Source organism: Microcebus murinus, chromosome 3 (genome assembly GCF_040939455.1).
Source record: "Microcebus murinus isolate Inina chromosome 3, M.murinus_Inina_mat1.0, whole genome shotgun sequence".
Lineage (NCBI taxonomy): Eukaryota > Metazoa > Chordata > Mammalia > Primates > Cheirogaleidae > Microcebus > Microcebus murinus.
In genome coordinates, this window is record NC_134106.1 from 62,776,484 (window position 1) to 62,795,543 (window position 19,060).

Consider the following 19,060-nt stretch of genomic DNA (forward strand, 5'->3'; position numbering starts at 1 on the left):
GATAAGGGCTTAAGGTAGGTTGTAAAGGAAGCATAAATTGCAAGAAATATGAATGACTTAAAATTGGGAAGATTTGCTAATTGTTTAAATGTGAAGGTTAAAGGGAAAAAAAGGAACTTGGACTGGTCCCAGGCTTCTGACTTGGGTAATCCTGTAACTTGCCTTTTCATTAACTGACAGGAAATATAGGTAGAGTCATAGGTTTGGGAAAAGGTGAGCGCAGTTTGGGAGTTGTCAAGTTATCTATTGTGTAACAAACTACCTCACAACTTAGTGGCATAATCCATGTGGAAATGTCTGCTCCTCATTCTTTTAGGATCAGGAATACATTCATAACATGTTACATTAATAAAGGAGTTCTCAGGGCTGCCAACCTTATAGTAGAGGTTGGGTGGTAGTGTATTTCTTCTACATAAAAGAAGGAAAAATAACTTAGTGGCTTAAAAGTACCACCGATTTATTATGCTCATGGATTCTGTAAACTGAGAATTTGGACAGGGCTCAATGGGGGTGATTTATCTCTATTCTAAGGTCTGGGGCTTTCGTTGGAGAGAGTCATATGGCTGGGGGCTGGAATCACTTGGAAATTTCTTCACTCACTGCTGGGGCATTGGTGAAGAGGCTGGAAGGCTGGATTCAGCACTGTGAAGGTTTAGCAGCATCCCTGGCCTCTCGCCACTAGATACCAATAGCATCCCACCCACCCAGCGGCAACAACCAAAATGTCTTCCTGACATTGCCAAATACCTCCTGTGGGACAACTGGCTCCTGTGGTTGAGGATCAGTCTGAAACTTAGCTATGAGTCTGAAACTTAGCCAGTACTAGAAAGAGACATTCCCAATCATCAGCATGTAGGAGGTCTTCTGAGCCATTTCAATATATGAGATGTTTCAGGATGTGTGGAGTGAGAAGATCAGTGGCTCAAGGTTAGAAGGATGAGCCCATATCGATGGAGGTGAGGAAAAGAAGAGAGAATATTAAGAAAAAATGAAAAAGAAAAATCAAGACAGATAGTAGGAAAACCAAGAAAGACAGGGAAGAGTGGTGCAGTGGCTATTGCAAGTGTCTTCCCAGCATCCTGTCTCCACTCTTTTTAGCTGGGCCCAGCCTCTTGACCACAACGACTGCTCTATTGATGGGCACATTACACAAGCCAGCCCAGGTAGTCCTTCCCTATTAATTTATATTTTGAGCCATGGAGCAAGGAGTTTCTTTCTTCCTGTGTCCCTGTATTGAAATGACATAAATCCAGATGTGCCTGTGGGGTGCTCCCTGCCACATGGCAAAGATTCGGCTGAGTGGGTTTAGATGCACCATGAGTTAATAATGATCCCCTGGGCCTCGCAGCTGAGGAAGAGGCTGTTCAGGGAAGTTGGTGGAAGTATCCTCACACCTGAAGAGGATTTGGGGGCTTCCTAAGACACCTTCACTTCCTAAAGTTTTCTCAGACTTTTGTCAGCTATTGCTTCTCTGTGGAATTCTGGAAGACCAGAGAAGCTGAACCGAAAGTGTCCCTCCCATGCTGTCTCTGTCTCGCTGCTGACTTCTGAGCTAGATAAGCCATGAAGCTATGCCAAACACACACACATGCAACCTGTGAGTTGTGTGGGAGCTTGATGAGCAGCAAGCAGCCCAACACACTATACTAGTGTGTCACAGTGTCATCTGCAGTAGAAGAAAATGAGCCCAGTAGCAGAGGGAAGTCGAGCAGACAGGTGAGAAAGATTAACCTTTTGATATCATTTGAGCCCCTGGACCCAGTTATCCCAGAAGCCAGATCCAATCCGGCCCTTCCAGGTATGTGAATCAATAAATGCTCGTAAATTAGATATCTTTCTTTTGCTAATGCAAGTGTCCTAATATAGAAACTTGAACCAGGACTGGAATGATAGACCTAAAATGTGAAATCGGTTGAGTGAAGATAGAGAAGTTTGAAAAGCTGGAATCCTAGTGATACGGAAGTGAAGCAGCTGTCACCTAGTATATTTTGTGTCTTGGGTAATGCCCCAACCATCCCAGCAACAGGAACATTATAGACTTGATAGAAAGACATCAGAAGATGGGAGTGAGAACTAGGAAAGCCGTTATGTCCCTAAGCCTTCCCAAACATCTCCACTACTGCAGCTCCTGCCTAACAACGGTCATAGTCCCTCCCCATAATCAGCCTTGGATGTGTCCTGGCAATGAAGGCAGTTGGCAACTGTTGCACTTTTCTAGGAGTCAGAGAACAAGACAGATGAGATTAATCTAAAGCCCGGGGAATACGATGATTTCTGCAATTGCTGCTAAGGGACTGAAACCAACAGGGTGGGGAATCCAGATTCAGAGATGCTGATTAAGATTTTTGGCATTTGTTACTAGCCAATTTTATTAACCACCCCAAATTATATAAGCAGGCCAGCTAATGAGCATTTCAAGGAAACTTTATTGCTCCTTCAGCAAACAAAGATTATGATTGTTAAGATGGCCCTTCAAGTCCCCAGAACAGAAAGTGGGTTGCCAATGCAGTAGAAAGGGTGGTCTTCTGACCACCCTTAAGCATGGTGTCAGTCAAAGGACAGGGGAGATCCTCCCAGTAGAAAGGCTCTGGAGCATCCAGATAGGCTAAGGAACCTATTCCACAGCAAGAGAAGGGAGCCAACAGATATCCCACTGTTCCTGTTTATCCGCCTGGAGGATGTTGCCTCCTCCTCCGTAACCCTTTTCCAAATGTAGCACAGCCTTGTCTCTCTTCCTTCCCTACCAACTTCCTCTCTCCATATGGGGGCCGCCATCTTATTACGAGACTCAGGTAAGTCTATTCCTCTGTCTGCTTAACAATAACTCAACTATACTGCAACCATACATATAACCTATGGAAAATGAAAAGCCCATAATCACACAGGGGTTATTTCTCCATTCTAATAATCCTTGAGGGGCCTAGCAAAAGCCCATACCCACCTATATAAAAAAGCTATCATTTAAGGTAAGTGTAACAACAGAGACAGACATGGAACAAAAGAGATTTTATGTAACATTTATTTTTTAATCCCATCCTAATTTTGGCTTTAACTCTCACCCCCCATTTCCATTCTTTTCTTGGAAATCCAAACTTTTTTTTTAAACAAAATGTTTAAAATCATGATTATCTGGAATCATAATAAAACTTTCTTCTGTTCAAAGAGAGGGGAAGCACACAACTTTTATTCTTTTGCAGCATTTTCAAATATGCATGTCAATATATATCTTATAAACTATTTAAAATAAAAAAACCCTTCATCCTTTGAGGTTATTGATATTTTCTAGTTCACTGACACATCTCCCATAATACAGTAATTCTATTCATTTTCATGAATGATGTGGGAACTATACTAAAAAATAGGATTTTAATCCCTGAGGTGCCAGTTAAGAATGGACGAGGTTGCCATTGCAACACAAGATTTTTTTAAAAAATCAGCCTTAAATAATAAGCATGGATCATGCTATCTGAATCAGCATCACCTCCATAGCATGGAGTCATTTAGAAAATTGCATTTACTGGGTTAGGTTCACCCTGCTATTCTCAGCCTTCATGCTATGACGATCTTCCCTTTTGTAAAGGAATAACACACAGCAATGAAGTCTGCAGAAACTTCTGAGATCCTCAGAAATCAAGAGAAACCAATCTCCATCCGCATGGTTGGAGAGGGGTTTTCAGCACCATTCCGTGAGACCGGGAAAGGTTGACGAACAGACTTGGTTTTTCCGAGTTTCCACAGATTCAGTCCAGAAGGAGAAATCAGTCCTCCTTGCTAGGAAAAGGGCGCGTCCTGCCACCATCTTAGCAGAGCTGGGCTCAGGCCCCTGTGCGCACCGTCCCTGCAAAGCCTCCCGCTTCCAGGCGGCTTCCAGCGGTTCCGGGGTGCCCGCCGCTGCCCTAGTAGTAGCGGTTCAGGCTCCTGGTGCCCGGCACCTCGGGCTGCCCGTTCATCCAGATCTCCCTGATGATGCGCTCGCGCTCCTCCAGCCTCTGGGCGCGCTCCAGCTCCTCCGCCGAGGTGAACACGTTCTTGTTCAAAGTCCTCTCGAAGCGGCGGTGTCTCCGCACGGAGAGGTCCGACGCCGTGTCCGAGCTGCCGTCCTCGCTGTCGCTGCTGTCGCTGCTGCTCTCTGGGTCCTGCAGGAACTTCCTCCCCGGACGCCGCCGGCAGTCGGTGTGGCAGGAGATCCTCATCACCAGGGCGGCCAGGGTCAGCGCCAGCCCGACGCACACGCCGGACACGAAGTACAGAGCTGCCCGCTCAGGGTTTTCTGGAGGGAGAGGAGCAAGAAGCAAGTATTTGAGAGGTGACAACCGTAGAGGCAGAGACCAAATGGGACTCCCACCAAGGCCCCAAAGCTTTGATGGTTAAAAATATTGCCCTCCCATGTAACAGATTTCATAATGTATTCAAAATATGGTTATTCATAAAGCAGTGAATCTGTAAAGGGTACATGGCATTCTTCTATTCTTGTGCAACTTTAACTTTGAAATTATCTTCAAAGGAAAAGTGAAAAGAAAGAAAAACTGTAATTATTGAGCCCCTACTATAGGCAAATAACTGTGCTTAGGGGGTTTTTAAGAGGCGTTTCTGTCTAAAGCCGCTTTTCACCTATGCGAAAACATCTCCCTTGTGAATCTGCTCATGCGACCCCTTGAATTTCCTTTTCATTACAGTGCTGGGCAGTTTCTGAGCTCACCTCCACCTTCTGGTATTCGGGCCTTGTGCAAGCCTATCCCTTTAAGTGCTAGACCTAGTGACTCCTAAGAAATACAGTTGAGCCTTGCACCCAGGCTTGCACTGCCTCACTGCACGGTTAAGTGGAATTTTTTCAGCCACCTACAGGGATGAAATACGGTATTCACAGGATGTGCAACCCGCATATAAGGAGGGCTGACTTTTCGAACACACAGCTACCGCAGGGCCACGGGGTGGACTGCAGGACTTGAGTATGCATGCACGGATTTGGGCATACGCAGGGATCCTGGAACTCATCTCCCACATACACCCAGGAATGACTGTAGAATATGGCAAAAGCAATGAGTGATTCTAACATTAAGTTACATACGACTGTGACTTTCTCTTGCTGTTGGTCTTGCTCTCTCCCTCTCTGTGGCTCTTCTTGCTTGCTGGCTCTGAAGAAGCCAGCTGCCATGTGTGAGCTGCCCTACAGAGAGGTCCAAGTGGCAGGGATCTAAGGGTGGCCTCTGGCCAACAGTCTTCAAGGAACTGAATGGTGCCGAAAGTCACGTGAGTGAGCTTGGAGTGAATATCACTCGGCCTATCCTTGAGGTGACCACAGCCCTGGCCTTGCAGCAGCCTGTGAGAGACCTTGGACCAGAGAACCCAGCTAAGCCACGCCCAGATTCCTAACCTGAAGAAACTGAGAGAAAATAAATATACGTTATTTTAAGCTACTAAGTTTTGGAGTAGTTTTGTACACAGCAATCAATAACTTAATGCAATCACTCACACACTGACGCCAGTACAGGCATTTAGAAATGGCCTTAGCAGGTGAACCAAAAGGAATTTGATTGAGCTCTTTTCTGTTGTGAAAGAAGAAAATAGTCATTCTGTTGATGATCAAAGCGCTTAGTGGGTCAGTGGGGACTCCTGTAAGATGTGCTCAGCAGAACGGGAGTCTCTGAGTGAGCAGCTTTCCTTTTGGGGTACAAGTGAAGACACAGGGACATGCCTGGCCTTGAGTCACAGGGCGTGGTCAAGCTGACAGGACCCCACACAGACAAATTAATTTTCCATATTCTATATTCACCTGTAAGTATGAATCAAAATATATATTGTTTTATGAGTTTTAAGAATATAAGTGGGGCCAGGTGCGGTGGCTCACCCCTGTAATCCTAGCACTTTGGGAGGCTGAGGCGGGCAGATTGCTCGAGGTTAGGAGTTCAAAACCAGCCTGAGCAAGAGTGAGACCCTGTTTCTACTATAAATAGAAAGAAATTAATTGGACAACTAATATATATAGAAAACACTGGCCGGGCATGGTGGCACATGCCTGTAGTCCCAGCTACTTGGGAGGCTGAGGCAGGAGGATCACTTGAGCCCAGGAGTTTGGGGTTGCTGTGAGCTAGGCTGATGCCACGGCACTCACTCTAGCCTGGGGAATAAAGTGAGACTCTGTCTCAAAAAAAAAAAAAAAATAAACACAAACAAACAAACAAACAAACAAAAAAAGAATATAAGTGGGATCATAGATGATACGTGTTTACTTTTTAAATTTAAGAATATTTCTTAGAGAGATTTCCAAATGTGGAAATGTGTATTTAGCTTAACAGCATATTTTTTGACTGCTATAGAGTGTTCTGTAGCATAGACAGACCTGTCAAAGTTTATTCAACCATTTCCTTATTGATAGCATATAAATTGTTGCCAATTTTCACAATTTTTCACAGTCAACACTAGAGTCAATGTCCTTGGGTCCTTGTACACATCTCTTCATGCAAAACAGAATTATTTCTACAGGTTATTTAGAAAGTGAACAGCTGCATCAAAAAGCATAGACAGTTTGCAGTTTTATACATTCTATATTCTGTATCTAATAAAAGGCACTATACATCTAAACATAGCATATTGAACCCATGTGTTAAAAATCCATCCTTCCCTCTGAAGCCCCATCAAAATGACAGTAATATAGATAAAACAGATATAAATTACAAGTACAAAGAGTAGTATGGAGAAGAAAATGGAAACAAGAATAGGTGATAATAGTCAACAAATGGATTTAAAGTGCAGGGAAAGAAGCTGAAACTGAACTCTGTCCAGCTGGCATTCAGCAAGCACCGAGAGGACTAAGGAGGCCCCTGCCTTGAAGAGCCAACAGTCTGGCAGGGAACGAGGCCCACCCCATTCCACTACAAAATAGAAATGCTGGCCGGGCCCAGTGGCTCACGCATGTAATCCTTGCACTCTGGGAGGCCGAGGTGGGCGGATTGCTCGAGGTCAGGAGTTCAAAACCAGCCTGAGCAAGAGCAAGACCCCGTCTCTACTATAAATAGAAAGAAATTAATTGGCCAACTAATATATATAGAAAAAATGAGCCGGGCATGGTGGCACATGCCTGTAGTCCCAGCTACTCAGGAGGCTGAGGCAGTAGGATTGCTTGAGCCCAGGGGTTTGAGGTTGCTGTGAGCTAGGCTGACGCCACGGCACTCACTCTAGCCTGGGCAACAAGTGAGACTGTCTCAAAAAAAAAAAAAAAAAAAAAAGAAAAGAAAAGAAATGCTATGATAGAAGAATGAAGAGGGATCTTTGGAAACACAAAGGTAAATAGGAAGCTAAGATCAGATATGGGGGTCTGAGAAGCCTTTCTAGAAAAGATCATCTCTGAGCTGAGAATTGAAGGCTGAGAGGGGTTAGCCATGTGAAGATTGGGAAAAGTGTTCCAGGTGAAAGGAACAGCGTGGACAAAGCACAGAAGTGTGAAAAGGCATGTCTGTGTGGGAAAGTATAAGAGCCTTGGAACAAATCTACAGAAAAAAAAAAGTTAAATTCTTCTTCTCTATGGCAGCCCTTTAAATATTTGGAAATAACTATCATATAGCTAGGTTTCAAAGAACAGTGGTTGATATTCAAACATCACAGTCACTCTTTAAACATCATAATATTCCAGCACAGAAAGTAATGGAACCATAACGTCCCCCATTGTAGATACTGACAAACTACCCTAAAATCATGTCTTTATCACCAAATCACAATATTCTCATGTAGTGAACTTGTCAAGCAAACCCTGTTAAGTCTTTAACAAAGGTAATGGCATTAAGTCTCGTTTCCCTATTTTAAAAAAAATACTACTTACTAGGATTCTTTTCAATTCAAATACAAAAACTTCACTTTGTTTCAGCCTGGTGTTAAGTTGTTAAGGTTTTTTATAACCTTTATATTGTCATCTAAAATAATCTCCCAGAGCCTACCATTGGCCACCAAAAGCAACACATACAGCTCCATCTAAAATGATGTAAAAATATTGAACAGGACAGTGCCCTGTAACAAGCTAGTAAACTGACGTCTGGGTTAATATTGACCGGCCCCGTAAGAGGGAGTCCTGTGGTCTTCAGGAGGTGTCAATTTACCTAATCAGCCCAGCATTCAGCCCAGGCGTCTCCACCCTATCCTCATGCTCACGAAATGCCCTAGAGATCCCTGGTCTCCCAGGACTACTTACCCCGACAATGTGCCTCCATCATAAATGGCCCATCCTATGACTTACTGTCCCAGTTCCTTACGTCTCTCTCCCCGATAGACTAGGTGCTTTCTGAAGACAGGAACTGAATCTCATTTAATTCTTTGAATTTCTAGAACTTACAAAAATTGTCCACGTTCCTACAATTTCATGAAATCCATTATATCATCAGTCCCAGTCTTTAAGATAGTCCCCTTTTTCTTTTTCTGCTCTGCCTTCCTCTATCTCCTCCTTTCCTCCTCTTTTGGTTGTCTTTTATGAACTAAAAGGCAGAAGCAAAAAGAGGTATTGTGATTCCTCTAAGCCCAGGGATAAGTAGAAAGGCCCAAGCAAAGAAGTCCAGGTCTGTCTAGTTCCAAAGCCTACTCCCTTTGCATCACCTGCTGCCTCTGTGGTACCAGTATCAATGCTGAGGTGCCATCTACTGCCCAAGGCTGTTGGAAGGATCAATATTGTATGTGAAAGTTTCATTTCTGGGTAAATAAAAGGTGGCATCCTCAGAACTCGTTTGCTTACCCATTGGCATATTCCTATGCCAGGCGCCATAGGGTCACAGAAAAGGCACTACCTCTATTCTTAGGGTTTACATTTTCCCTGAGGAAATAATGATCAGGACAGCCCATGCATCTGCATTTATCTATGATCAGCTCATGTCTCCTGACCATCATTAACATGCACAGTGTGTACAAAAACATGCTATCTGATGACAGGCTGGAATGCACCTGAGCCATACCTAGATTCTAGAGCAACTTAGACAATTCTTAGGCCTTCAGATACAGAGGACATGTCTTGGGACAAACAAAAGCCCTGGACTTCGCCTCCCATGATTGGGTTAAATCCAATAACTTGCTTTTCGTTTGTATAGCGGGAGGAAGGCTCTCTCATTTATTAGTCAAATAACCTTGAGCCAATCACAACCTCACTGAACTCCCAAGTGTGACAGGAGAAACACGCACACAACAAAACTTAACGGGAACTGAGCGGGACTGATGGAACCACAGGAGTGTGAACGAGGCCCCTCTGGGGCGGCGCGGCGAGTGCAGAGTTGGGGAAAGGTCTGTGGGCACCAGGAACGGAAAACCAAAAAGGCAAGAAAGGTTCAGTCCAGAGTGGCCTTTATAAGACCTAGTTTCAGTGAGAATTCAAAAGTAAAAATCACCAGGATAAAGCAGACCGAAATCCATTTGCTGGAAAAGTAGGTTCTGCTGTTTATCAAGATAAAACCTCTCTCCAGGGCCGTGCCTTGGGCTTTTCTGCTTTTCCTGGAGTTCTTTGGAGCCCTTTTCCTCTAAAACAGGCTTGACTCTGCCTCAGAACTCTGCTTCCAATTGCTAACAGAATTGATTTTCTGCCATCAGCTGTGTCGGGCAGGAATAAGGTCATTCCATGTGGGGTGACAGCTGGTCAGGGACCCAGGGTGCTGCCTCTATCCACACACACACACACCCATCAGGCCGGTGACCTGCCTAGGTCCCGATGGGTCTAAAAGGGCCTAAGTTTTATCTCACTGCTCTGTGCTTTACTCTAGATAAGCAATCTTCACAGTGGGAACACGTGCCCAAGAGGTGAACAGGCACAGATGGTTTTGAAGAAATCAATTTCCAGACCTTTAACAGTCATTTTCTTTGTTCTTTCCTATACTGGATCTGCCAAGAAGGTGCCCATGGTGGAGGGACACACTTACCTGTTCTATACCCCCCACTGTGACCCTTCCCCGTTCATTTCATAAAAGGCAGTTCCTCCCCTCACCCCACATCCCAAATCCTGCTACAATGCACTGTCACAGAGTGCAAAAATGGCCACCAAGTAAAATAACAATTCCAAATTTCAATGTCAATGTCTGGAGGCAAAAGCCCTAACAACTGGTAACACGTCCTTTTCCAAGTCAGCTTCCAGTTCTTGGTTTTCAACAAAACACAAGGAAGGCCCAATCAGGTCGCCAGCTGATAAATCATTAAAATAATTTTTGATGACAGATCACCCTGATTTTTGGCATAGAATGAAAATTTAATTCAAAGACTTGAGTGACTTTACTATAACAAAACTGCTTTTGTTTTCATCTACATATTTATGTGAACAAAGTTTCTCAACACCCATATCTATAAAAGTTAAATTCAGAAATAGAATTTTCACTGAATCATGTCTCATTCTTGCAATAAGTGATATTTACCCATGAATACATTAAATGGGGCTGGGGGGAGGGACCTCATCCATCTCTTTAAGAGATACATTTCCTAAAAGATACATTTCCCATAATAAGTTTTATGTTTAAAAACTCCCTTATACCTTCCAACCTCATACAGAACATACCTCACAACAAACTCTTTTTTTTTCCCTCAAACTAGCAAGGTCTCTCTCTCTCTCTCTCTCTCTCTCTTGCTCGCTCGCTCGCTCCCACTCTTGCTGTCATTGTCTTCCTCCCTCCCTCCCTGTTTCAACCATTCCCTTTCTACCTGAGGCTCTCCTCAGCCTACCAGCCATCTATGCCCAAAGCCCAGGGTCATCTTTGACTCACTCTTTTGCTTCTATCCATGAATTAACTAATCTCAGCCATTCTCATGTCTCTTCCAGCCGCCCCCCCCCCATTCTCACTGTCATTTCCCTGCACCTGCAGTATTCTAGCTCAGCAATCAGACCCCACTTCCTTCCACCTCCAATGCGTTTTGCACACAGATGTGTGTCAGTGCAATTTTTAAATGTGACTCTGATTATATGCCTCATTTTTTTCCAAAAGAAAAAAAGACTCTCAAGGCCCTCAAAAATCTGGTTCCAACCCCCATTTTCAATCCTATCCCCCCCCAGACTTTTCCACAGGAGCCTTTACTCCACACAAGCCAAAGACTTCATTGTCTACTCTTAGCCACAAACACACCTCCTTCAGGTTCATTCCTGACTCCTCTGCTGGAATGTCAGAATATGGGCACCTTAGTAAACTTTTTCCAATAGATAATTAACCACCAACAAAACTAAGCCTTTCTTTTTTACATTGATGTAGTGCTCAAGTGATAGGCCTTGAACTTCACAAATATTTAATTTCTCCTTTCAGCAGTATGAAACATTCTAAAGGAGTTTTCTTAGAATTCTATTAAAGATCACTTTATTATGAGTATAAAGTAAAAATTCTACACAAGGTTATTGTGCAAATTCTTCCTTAGGAAAAGAAGACTTTAAAATCATCCTGCACATGCTTTGGTTTAGGAGATATGGCTTTGAGCATATAAACTACAGATTAAGCTCATATTGTTCAGTATGCCCTGGCAACAAAAAGACTTTGATTTCTGACCTTAGTTTGGCTTTGCCTCCTTAATCGAGTTAAAGAAATAGAGCCAATTATAATTAAGTTACAGCTTTTCTAAGTTGGAATGAAATGAGCCAAAGAGAAGGACTGGCCCACTTCTGATCTAATGCCCTTGAAGGAGACAGGCCAATGGGAAGCTGGCTCTGCTCCGATGGGCAAGGGAAGGGCCCCCATAGGCAGAGTGAGTGGGAATTGCAGGTGCAGCTACTGTGATTGGCATTCTGCATCCATTTTCTGGGGATGAGCCTCGAGACCAAATTCTTCTCCTCTGGCTCCCCACTGCGAAGCCCTGGCAAGCTATGGCTCAGAAGACACCAATACTGCATCTGCCACCAGTTCCTTCAACCCAAGGAAGCCAATTTCCCAATCAAGAGGGAATCTGCCTGTGTCCCAGCATGGGAGATAGAGGACATGAGAGGTCAATTACCCTTAACTTTACTGCCCAACTCCCCCAATAAATCGACCTATCTTCTGTTAGTGTGAGCACTTAGCATTAAAAGAAGTCAATTCAGCCCATCCATATTGGTAGGTAACCAATAAATTTGGAATAGGCTCTCTTTTAAAACTTCTAGATGGCTCAGGTATCCACGAAGGCAGCAAACACATCCTTGCCTTCCCGGAGTCTGAGTCTGGAGCTCCATAACTCCATCTCCATTTCCTGAAGACTTGCCTGCATTCCCTGTGAGAGTTCCCAGACCATGAGAGTTTTCAACATAATCATGTGGACCACACACTCCAATGAATTAAAGTTCAAGAAAAATCAATAAATGCAGAACGGGTACAGCAGAAGAGCTTGGGCTATATTCCCTTTATTTCCCAACCCCTTCACAAGTAGAATCTCTTTGGGCATCCATCCTTTTCCCAACATTGGAATCTAAGGATGTTTAAAAATATATGCCTATTGCATATATGCATACACAAGAGAGACATAACTCACAGGGAAAGGAGGGAGGGAGGGATGAGAAAAAGAAGGAAGGAAAGAAGGGAGAGAGGAAAAGAAGGAGGAAGACAGATTAGACAGGACAGAATGAATAGATAGATAGATAGATAGATAGATAGATAGATAGATAGATAGATAGATAGATAGATAGATAGACAGATAGAGTGAACTATCATTTACTGAATGATTCTCTTTGCCAGGATCTGGCATTATCCCTTTATGCTGGCCATCTTGAACCATTACCACAGTTCAGCAGGGTAGGTAATTGGTGTTACTCCTGTTTAAAAGATGAGGCTGAGCTGAGGTGTCATATGCAGGTCCGCCTGACACCCAAACCCATGCTTTCACCAGGATGGAAAACTGTACTTCGTACTAAAGGTAGAAACACAAATCATTTTGGCTTTCACATACTGCTCTCTCCCTGCCAGTTATACAGGCCTAACTTTAAAGATACTTCCTGAACTCCACCTGGGAAACTGCTGCTCTCCCTCCAGCTTAACTAGTCCACCCCATCCTGTCTCCCAGATCAGAAAACATCCTCTTTTGTCTACAACATCTCAGACATGAGTTCCCAGAGAAGTCCAGTAAGAGCAATCAAACAGGCAGGGGCGTTTACTAGGCCTCACGAGGTTTCACGCTGGTGACTCAGCTGATGCAATTTATATCATGCCTCTTCATCACTTTTCTGAAAAAATCAAAGCTGGAGCTCTACGGTGGTTGTTTTTTCTCTCCTCTAATACTTTTTGCTCCAGGTCACTTCCTCATGACCAATGATCCACCCTGGTCCTGACCAGATCCAGACAGCTGTTAATTACCCAGGAAGCAGAGTAGGGAGGGCTATTGTCAGTTGTTTTCCCTTAATAAATAAAAATAAATGTATTGCTGTATCTTGTTTCCTGCAGGGTCATTGTTTTCATGGGCAGGAAAAGGCCCTATGGAGAGGTCCTGGGGCTAATTTCATTGCACCCTCAGAGGTCAGATTATGCCCAAGAGACTCTTAGCAGGCATGCACAGCAACTAGCAGCCCAGACCAGGTCAGCTGGTCTCCATGCAAGTGCCACCTTTGCCCCGCCTGGGCTCTCTTATTGGCCCTAGTGCTTCCAGTTCCTTGAGTGGAAAGGAAAAGGCTTTAAAATGGGCTTTAAAGAGAATGAATAATGGGGCTTGTGTAGAATCAGGGGGGGCGCAGCATAATCTCTTCTCCAACTCTAGGCATAGTAAGGATGTCTCTTTATGGGATTCTGCCCCATCCCACAGGAAAGGGGAGACTCCTACTAACACTACTCCCCTCTCTGAAACCCTGGAGGAAGCTTTCCTTCCTTTTCCTTCCATCCCTGACTTGCTCCTCCTTAGGAAGAAGGAGTAGTGGGAAATCTCTGCAGCCACCAAGCTGGCTCTGACATGTGCTCCTTTAATGTCAACCCTTTCATTCCCCACCCATAGGCAATAAATGCCCCACAAGAAAGCGTCCATTTTCCTACCCCTTAGCCTAATCCACCTGCTCACTTTTCTTCCCCTGCAATGGGAAAGATCTGCAGTCCCATAGCTGCCCTGGGACTCCAGGGAGCTAGATAAGAAGGCCCTGACACACACAGTCTCTAATCTGGCTTTACCACTGCTGAAGTTGATACTGATAAGGTCAACTTCAAAATTCTGATGCTTTGCTGAAGGGGTCCTTGAATTTGGAAGGGAAGAAGAGTGTGATGAATTAGCCCTTCCAATCTAGGCAGCACTTTACGTAGTTGCATTACAATTAGTTATAAATCATTATCACGTGACAGTGAGAAATTTGAGCACAGATTCCACATGTTTCACTTCCGATTCCCAGAACATCCAAGCACAGTGTGTTGCTCATGGTATCACACAGATATTTATTGAATTAAATCATGAATTTACAACTTCTAAAAGAGCAGTTAATGTATTTATTATATGTAGACATGTGTATACATATATATGATGGTGTAACACTAAGAGTTAAGAATAGAAAAAATTACAAAATCACTATAATCTCACAACTTGAATATAACTATACAGTATATAGTATAGTGAAGTGAATTTTCATCTGTTCTTTCTGTCATAAATGTGCATATTTATTTATATTTACTTGGTTGTAGTCAGAGTATATATACTGTTTATATCTTTTTCTCTGGGTATTGTACATGTAACATTGTTCAGTATTGCTCCATCATCTTCCCTCAATCAAGCATAATAAAGGCTACATAGTATTCTATCCAGTGAAAGTACCACAGTTTACAGAAACAGTTTCCTGCCTTGGTTTATTTAGATTTTTACAAAAAATATTTTAAAAAAAATAATGATAGAAGGAATATTATATTTAACACTACTTCCTTATTTGCTTCTTTGTTGTTTATTGCCTTACAATGGATGCTCAGAAAAGGAATCTCTGTGTCAAACAGAGATTGCATTAGTATATCTTTTCATACACATTGCTAAGTGGTTTTTCAAAAGAGGTACATTAATGCCATATGACAAAGTACCACTTTCATCAAACCTTCTCTAACAGGGGATATTCCAACTGTTAAAATTTTACAAAATGTGCAGGTCAATAAATACTTATATTTATTCCACAAAAATTTGGAATAAATCGGGGTCTCTCCCATTGGAGACTGAGTCTTCTCATATATCTTTTATGAGTAAAATGGTAACATTCTTTAAATGGCAATTTGTTCATGTCTTTCTCAATTAATAAGTTATATATACTTTGATCCAGCAATTCCATTTTGGGTAATTTATTCTACAAATTCACTTAAACATGTATGTCCTGGTTAATTATTGCAGCTGTTTGTGGCTCAGTTTGAAAAGATTTGAACCATTCCCACTGGCTAACAGTAGAGGACTGATGAAACTATGGATGGTCCATGGATACAATGGATCGGTGTGCGGTTATCTAAAAGAATGAGGAAGGTCTCCACATACTGATCTGAAATATCTCCATGATATATTTGTCAGTGAAAAAAGCAAAGTGCAGGCTGGGCGTGGTGGCTCACACCTGTGATCCTAGCACCCTGGGAAGCCAAGGCGGGCAGATTGCTCGAGGTCAGGAGTTTGTAACCAGCCTGAGCAAGAGTGAGACCCCATCTCTACTATAAATAGAAAGAAATTAATTGGCCAACTAATATATATAGAAAAAATGAGCCGGGCATGGTGGTGCATGCCTGTAGTCCCAGCTACTCAGGAGGTTAAGGCAGTAGGATTGCTTGAGCCCAGGAGTGTGAGGTTGCTGTGAGCTAGGCTGATGCCATGGCACTCACTCTAGCCTGGGCAACAAAGCGAGACTCTGTCTCAAAAAAAAAAAAAAAAAAAAAAAGCAAAGTGCAAAGCAGTATTATGGTATGTTATCTGTGCATAAAATGGGTGGGGGGAAGAAACTGTTGATATTTTTTTACATCTGCATGAAGAATTTTGGAAGGATACATAGAAGCCTGGTTATAGGTCAAGCTTGGGAACTGGATGGAAGCAGCAGCTCTGGGGTAAGATTCCTTGCTATATGTTTTTTTATATCATTTAATCATTGAGCCATGTTCATTCACTGATTTGTGGAGCACCTAATGGTTGCCAGGCACTATTCTACATGTTGAGGATATAGCAGTCAGCAAAAGAACCACAAATCTCTCTGTTCCTGGGAACTTACTTTCTAGCAGGGGAGATAGATACTGAACAAATATGTAAAATATATAGTATGGCAGATGATGATAAGTGATAAGGAGGAGCAAAGGGGAAAATAGGAAGGAGAATATGAAGTGTTGAATGGGTATCAGTGGGTAGGAGGTAGATAGATTGAGGTGACTTTTAAGAAAAAATCGAAAGGAAATGGAAGAGTGAATGTACTAAAAATTCACATCATTAAATAAAAATGAGTAATCATTCCATTTACTCTTTCTAACAACCCTGTTAGGAGTTCTTAATTAAGGTTATTATTATTAATGAGATTATCCCCATCATAAAATATCATTCTGGTCCCAATGAGCTGCTTGCAAATAGTTAAAACAAGAAATGTTAAGTCCTCCAATCCACATGCTGAAATAGAGGGAAACAAAACATTTGGGAAGAATGTGAACGGGTGCCTAAGCCCATGGGAGGAGCAAGGGGAGAAGATGACCCCGAGAGAGCCCTGAAGACTAGGAGGGAGTTAGCCAGTTGAGGACTGAAGGGAAGAATTCTTGCAAAAGGAAACGACTGTGCAAAAGCAAAGAGGTAAGCAAAAACCTGGCAAGTGTTTAGAATAACTGGAGCAGAGCTCTCGGTCAAGGTGGGCGGCAACTGAATAAGAACATGGAGAAGTAAAGGTCAGATGCTAAAAGTCCTGGTAAGCTACACAAAGACCTGCAGAGTGGGGTCCCCCAAACCATCCCCAGGTCCCTTTCTCCTAGTTTTTCTACTGTAGAGAAAGTTTTCTCAATCTCGGCACTATAGACATCTTGGACTCGATAATTCTTTCTTTGTTGTGGGAGATCGTCCTATGCATCGTAAGATGTTTCTCTGCTAGATGCCAGTATCAGCCTGCTCTTCCAAGGTATGACAACCAAAAATATCTCCAGACATTTCCAGAAGTCCGCCTGTAGGGCAAAATCACCCCTGGTATGAACCACTGGTCTAAACATTGACAAAGCTAAAATTCTCATTTTATTTCAGCCTCCCTTGAAGCTAGAGAGGGCCATGTGACCCAATGTGGTCAATGAAATATCAAAGGAGACCTACTGGAACCTCCTTCCTTTTCTGCCTTTTTTTTTTTTTTTTTACCTTGAATGACAGGATGAACAACAGCAGCCATTTTAGCCATGAGATGACAAGTTTAAAAGAAAGGCCATGAGAATCACAAGGATGTTGGCCCCTACATTTTTTATTGTATATATTGAAGGTATACAACATGATGTTTTGATATACATATACCTAGTGAAAACCAAATGAACATATCCATCATCTTCCATGATTATCTTTTTATTTTATTTTATTTTTTGTGGTAAAGCACCTAAAATCTACTCCTTTTTTTCAGTATACAACACAATGTTATTAACTATAGTCCTCATGCTGTACGTTAGATCTCAAGACTTGTTCATCCTATGCTACTGCAAGTTTATACCTTCCGACCAGCTACTTCTCCCATGCCTTTTCTTCCCCATCCCTGGTAACCACCATTCCATTCTTTGTTTCTATGTGTTCAACATTTTTTTTAGATTTCACATATAAGTGAAATCATGCAGTATTTTTCTGTCTTTGGCTGGGTATATACCCAAAGGAAATGAAATCAGCACCTTGTAGAGATATCGGCGCTCTCAGGTTTACTGTAGCCCTATTTACAATAGCCAAAATATGGAAACAACCAAAGTGTCCATTGATGGATGAACAGGTTAAAAAACTGTGGTATCTATACACAATGGAATATTATTCAGGAGATACTGCCACTTGTGACAACATGGATGAACCAGGAGGATACTATGCTGAGTGAAATAAGCCAGACGCAGAAAGAAATATGCTGGCCACTATATTTTTAAGCCAATGGGCTAATGCTAGCTAGCAATTGTCCACTTCCAGACTTCTTGTTGTGCGGGTGAAATAACTCCTATGTGTTTAGGCTACCAACTTGAGGTTTTCTATTATTTGCAGCTGGAAACAATTCTAACTGCTAAACCATAAAAAAGTGTTTGGATTTTATCCCAGAGATAATGAGGATGCACTGAGGGATTCTCAAAAATAAAAAGAGTTGCACCATCACTCCTGCATTTTGGAAAGACCATTTTGCCACAAAATACAGACTGTGAAGCAAGACTGGAGGCAGGAAGACCATGGAAAATGCTGTAATGGCAAGGCAGGCAAAAACAGGCCGGGGCTTGAACCAATTCAATAATGGTGGGAATAAAGTGGAGGGGACGCATTTGAGGGACAGTAAGAGGCTAAAATGGATCTGCCCTAACCTAGTTGGATATGAGCTGTGAAGAAGATGCATCAAAGGTTAAAAATCATATTTCTGGATTAGGTAATATCTTAGATAGGTATGCAAAAGAAGGAGTATATTTAAAGTGAAGGACAATATTCCATTCTAGGCCAGGTTGAATTTGACATGCTTATAGCACATCCATGTGGTAATTTTCAGGACAGTTTGAAAAGGCAGGTAGAAAAGAGAGGGGAGTGGTAATTGTTTAATGTATATATGATATAATTCAAAATTTAATATTCCAATAAAATAACATACTTATTATGAAATAATATCAATGAATTATAGAATAATTAAAAATACAGTTAAGCAAAAGAAAATAAAACATACAGGCACATACCTGTACAATGCTGGCACCCAGATATAATTTGTAGTAAAATGTGGTTACCTATACATATGAGAATGCACACATAAATGGGATTATATTGTCTGTGATGTGTGGTAACAGGCTTTATTCACCCAATAGCATGCCATAAATATCGATTTCAATTAATATTCACCAATTTTTCTAAATTTTTTACTACCTGTATTATAAACAGTTTTGAGATAAATAATCTTCATAGTAAAATTTCTGCCTATATCCCTGATTATTTGCTTAGGAGAAATTCCTAGAAGTGGGATTTCTGGCTATATTTGTTTCTAAGGTTTTTGATAGATATGGCCAAATCA

The 19,060-nt window shown here is 42.2% G+C and overlaps 1 protein-coding gene and 1 non-coding gene across 6 annotated transcripts in view; one reads left to right on the forward strand and one right to left on the reverse strand.

Moving 5' to 3' along the window:
* The first annotated feature begins 281 nt into the window (after nt 1-281).
* On the forward strand, nt 282-416 carry LOC142870412 (small nucleolar RNA U109). Its single transcript, XR_012918811.1, has one exon. It is a non-coding gene; the product is annotated as a small nucleolar RNA U109 (small nucleolar RNA).
* Nucleotides 417-3,001: 2,585 nt separating this feature from the next.
* The window catches only part of EVA1A (eva-1 homolog A, regulator of programmed cell death), a 60,009-nt gene continuing 43,950 nt past the window's right edge, over nt 3,002-19,060 (reverse strand). For all 5 annotated transcript variants that reach the window (XM_076000920.1, XM_076000923.1, XM_076000919.1 and 2 more), the window contains one exon: nt 3,002-4,270. In XM_076000920.1, the coding sequence (XP_075857035.1) occupies nt 3,897-4,270 (374 nt within the window). In that variant the 3' untranslated portion in view covers nt 3,002-3,896. The remainder of the gene's footprint in view (nt 4,271-19,060) is intronic.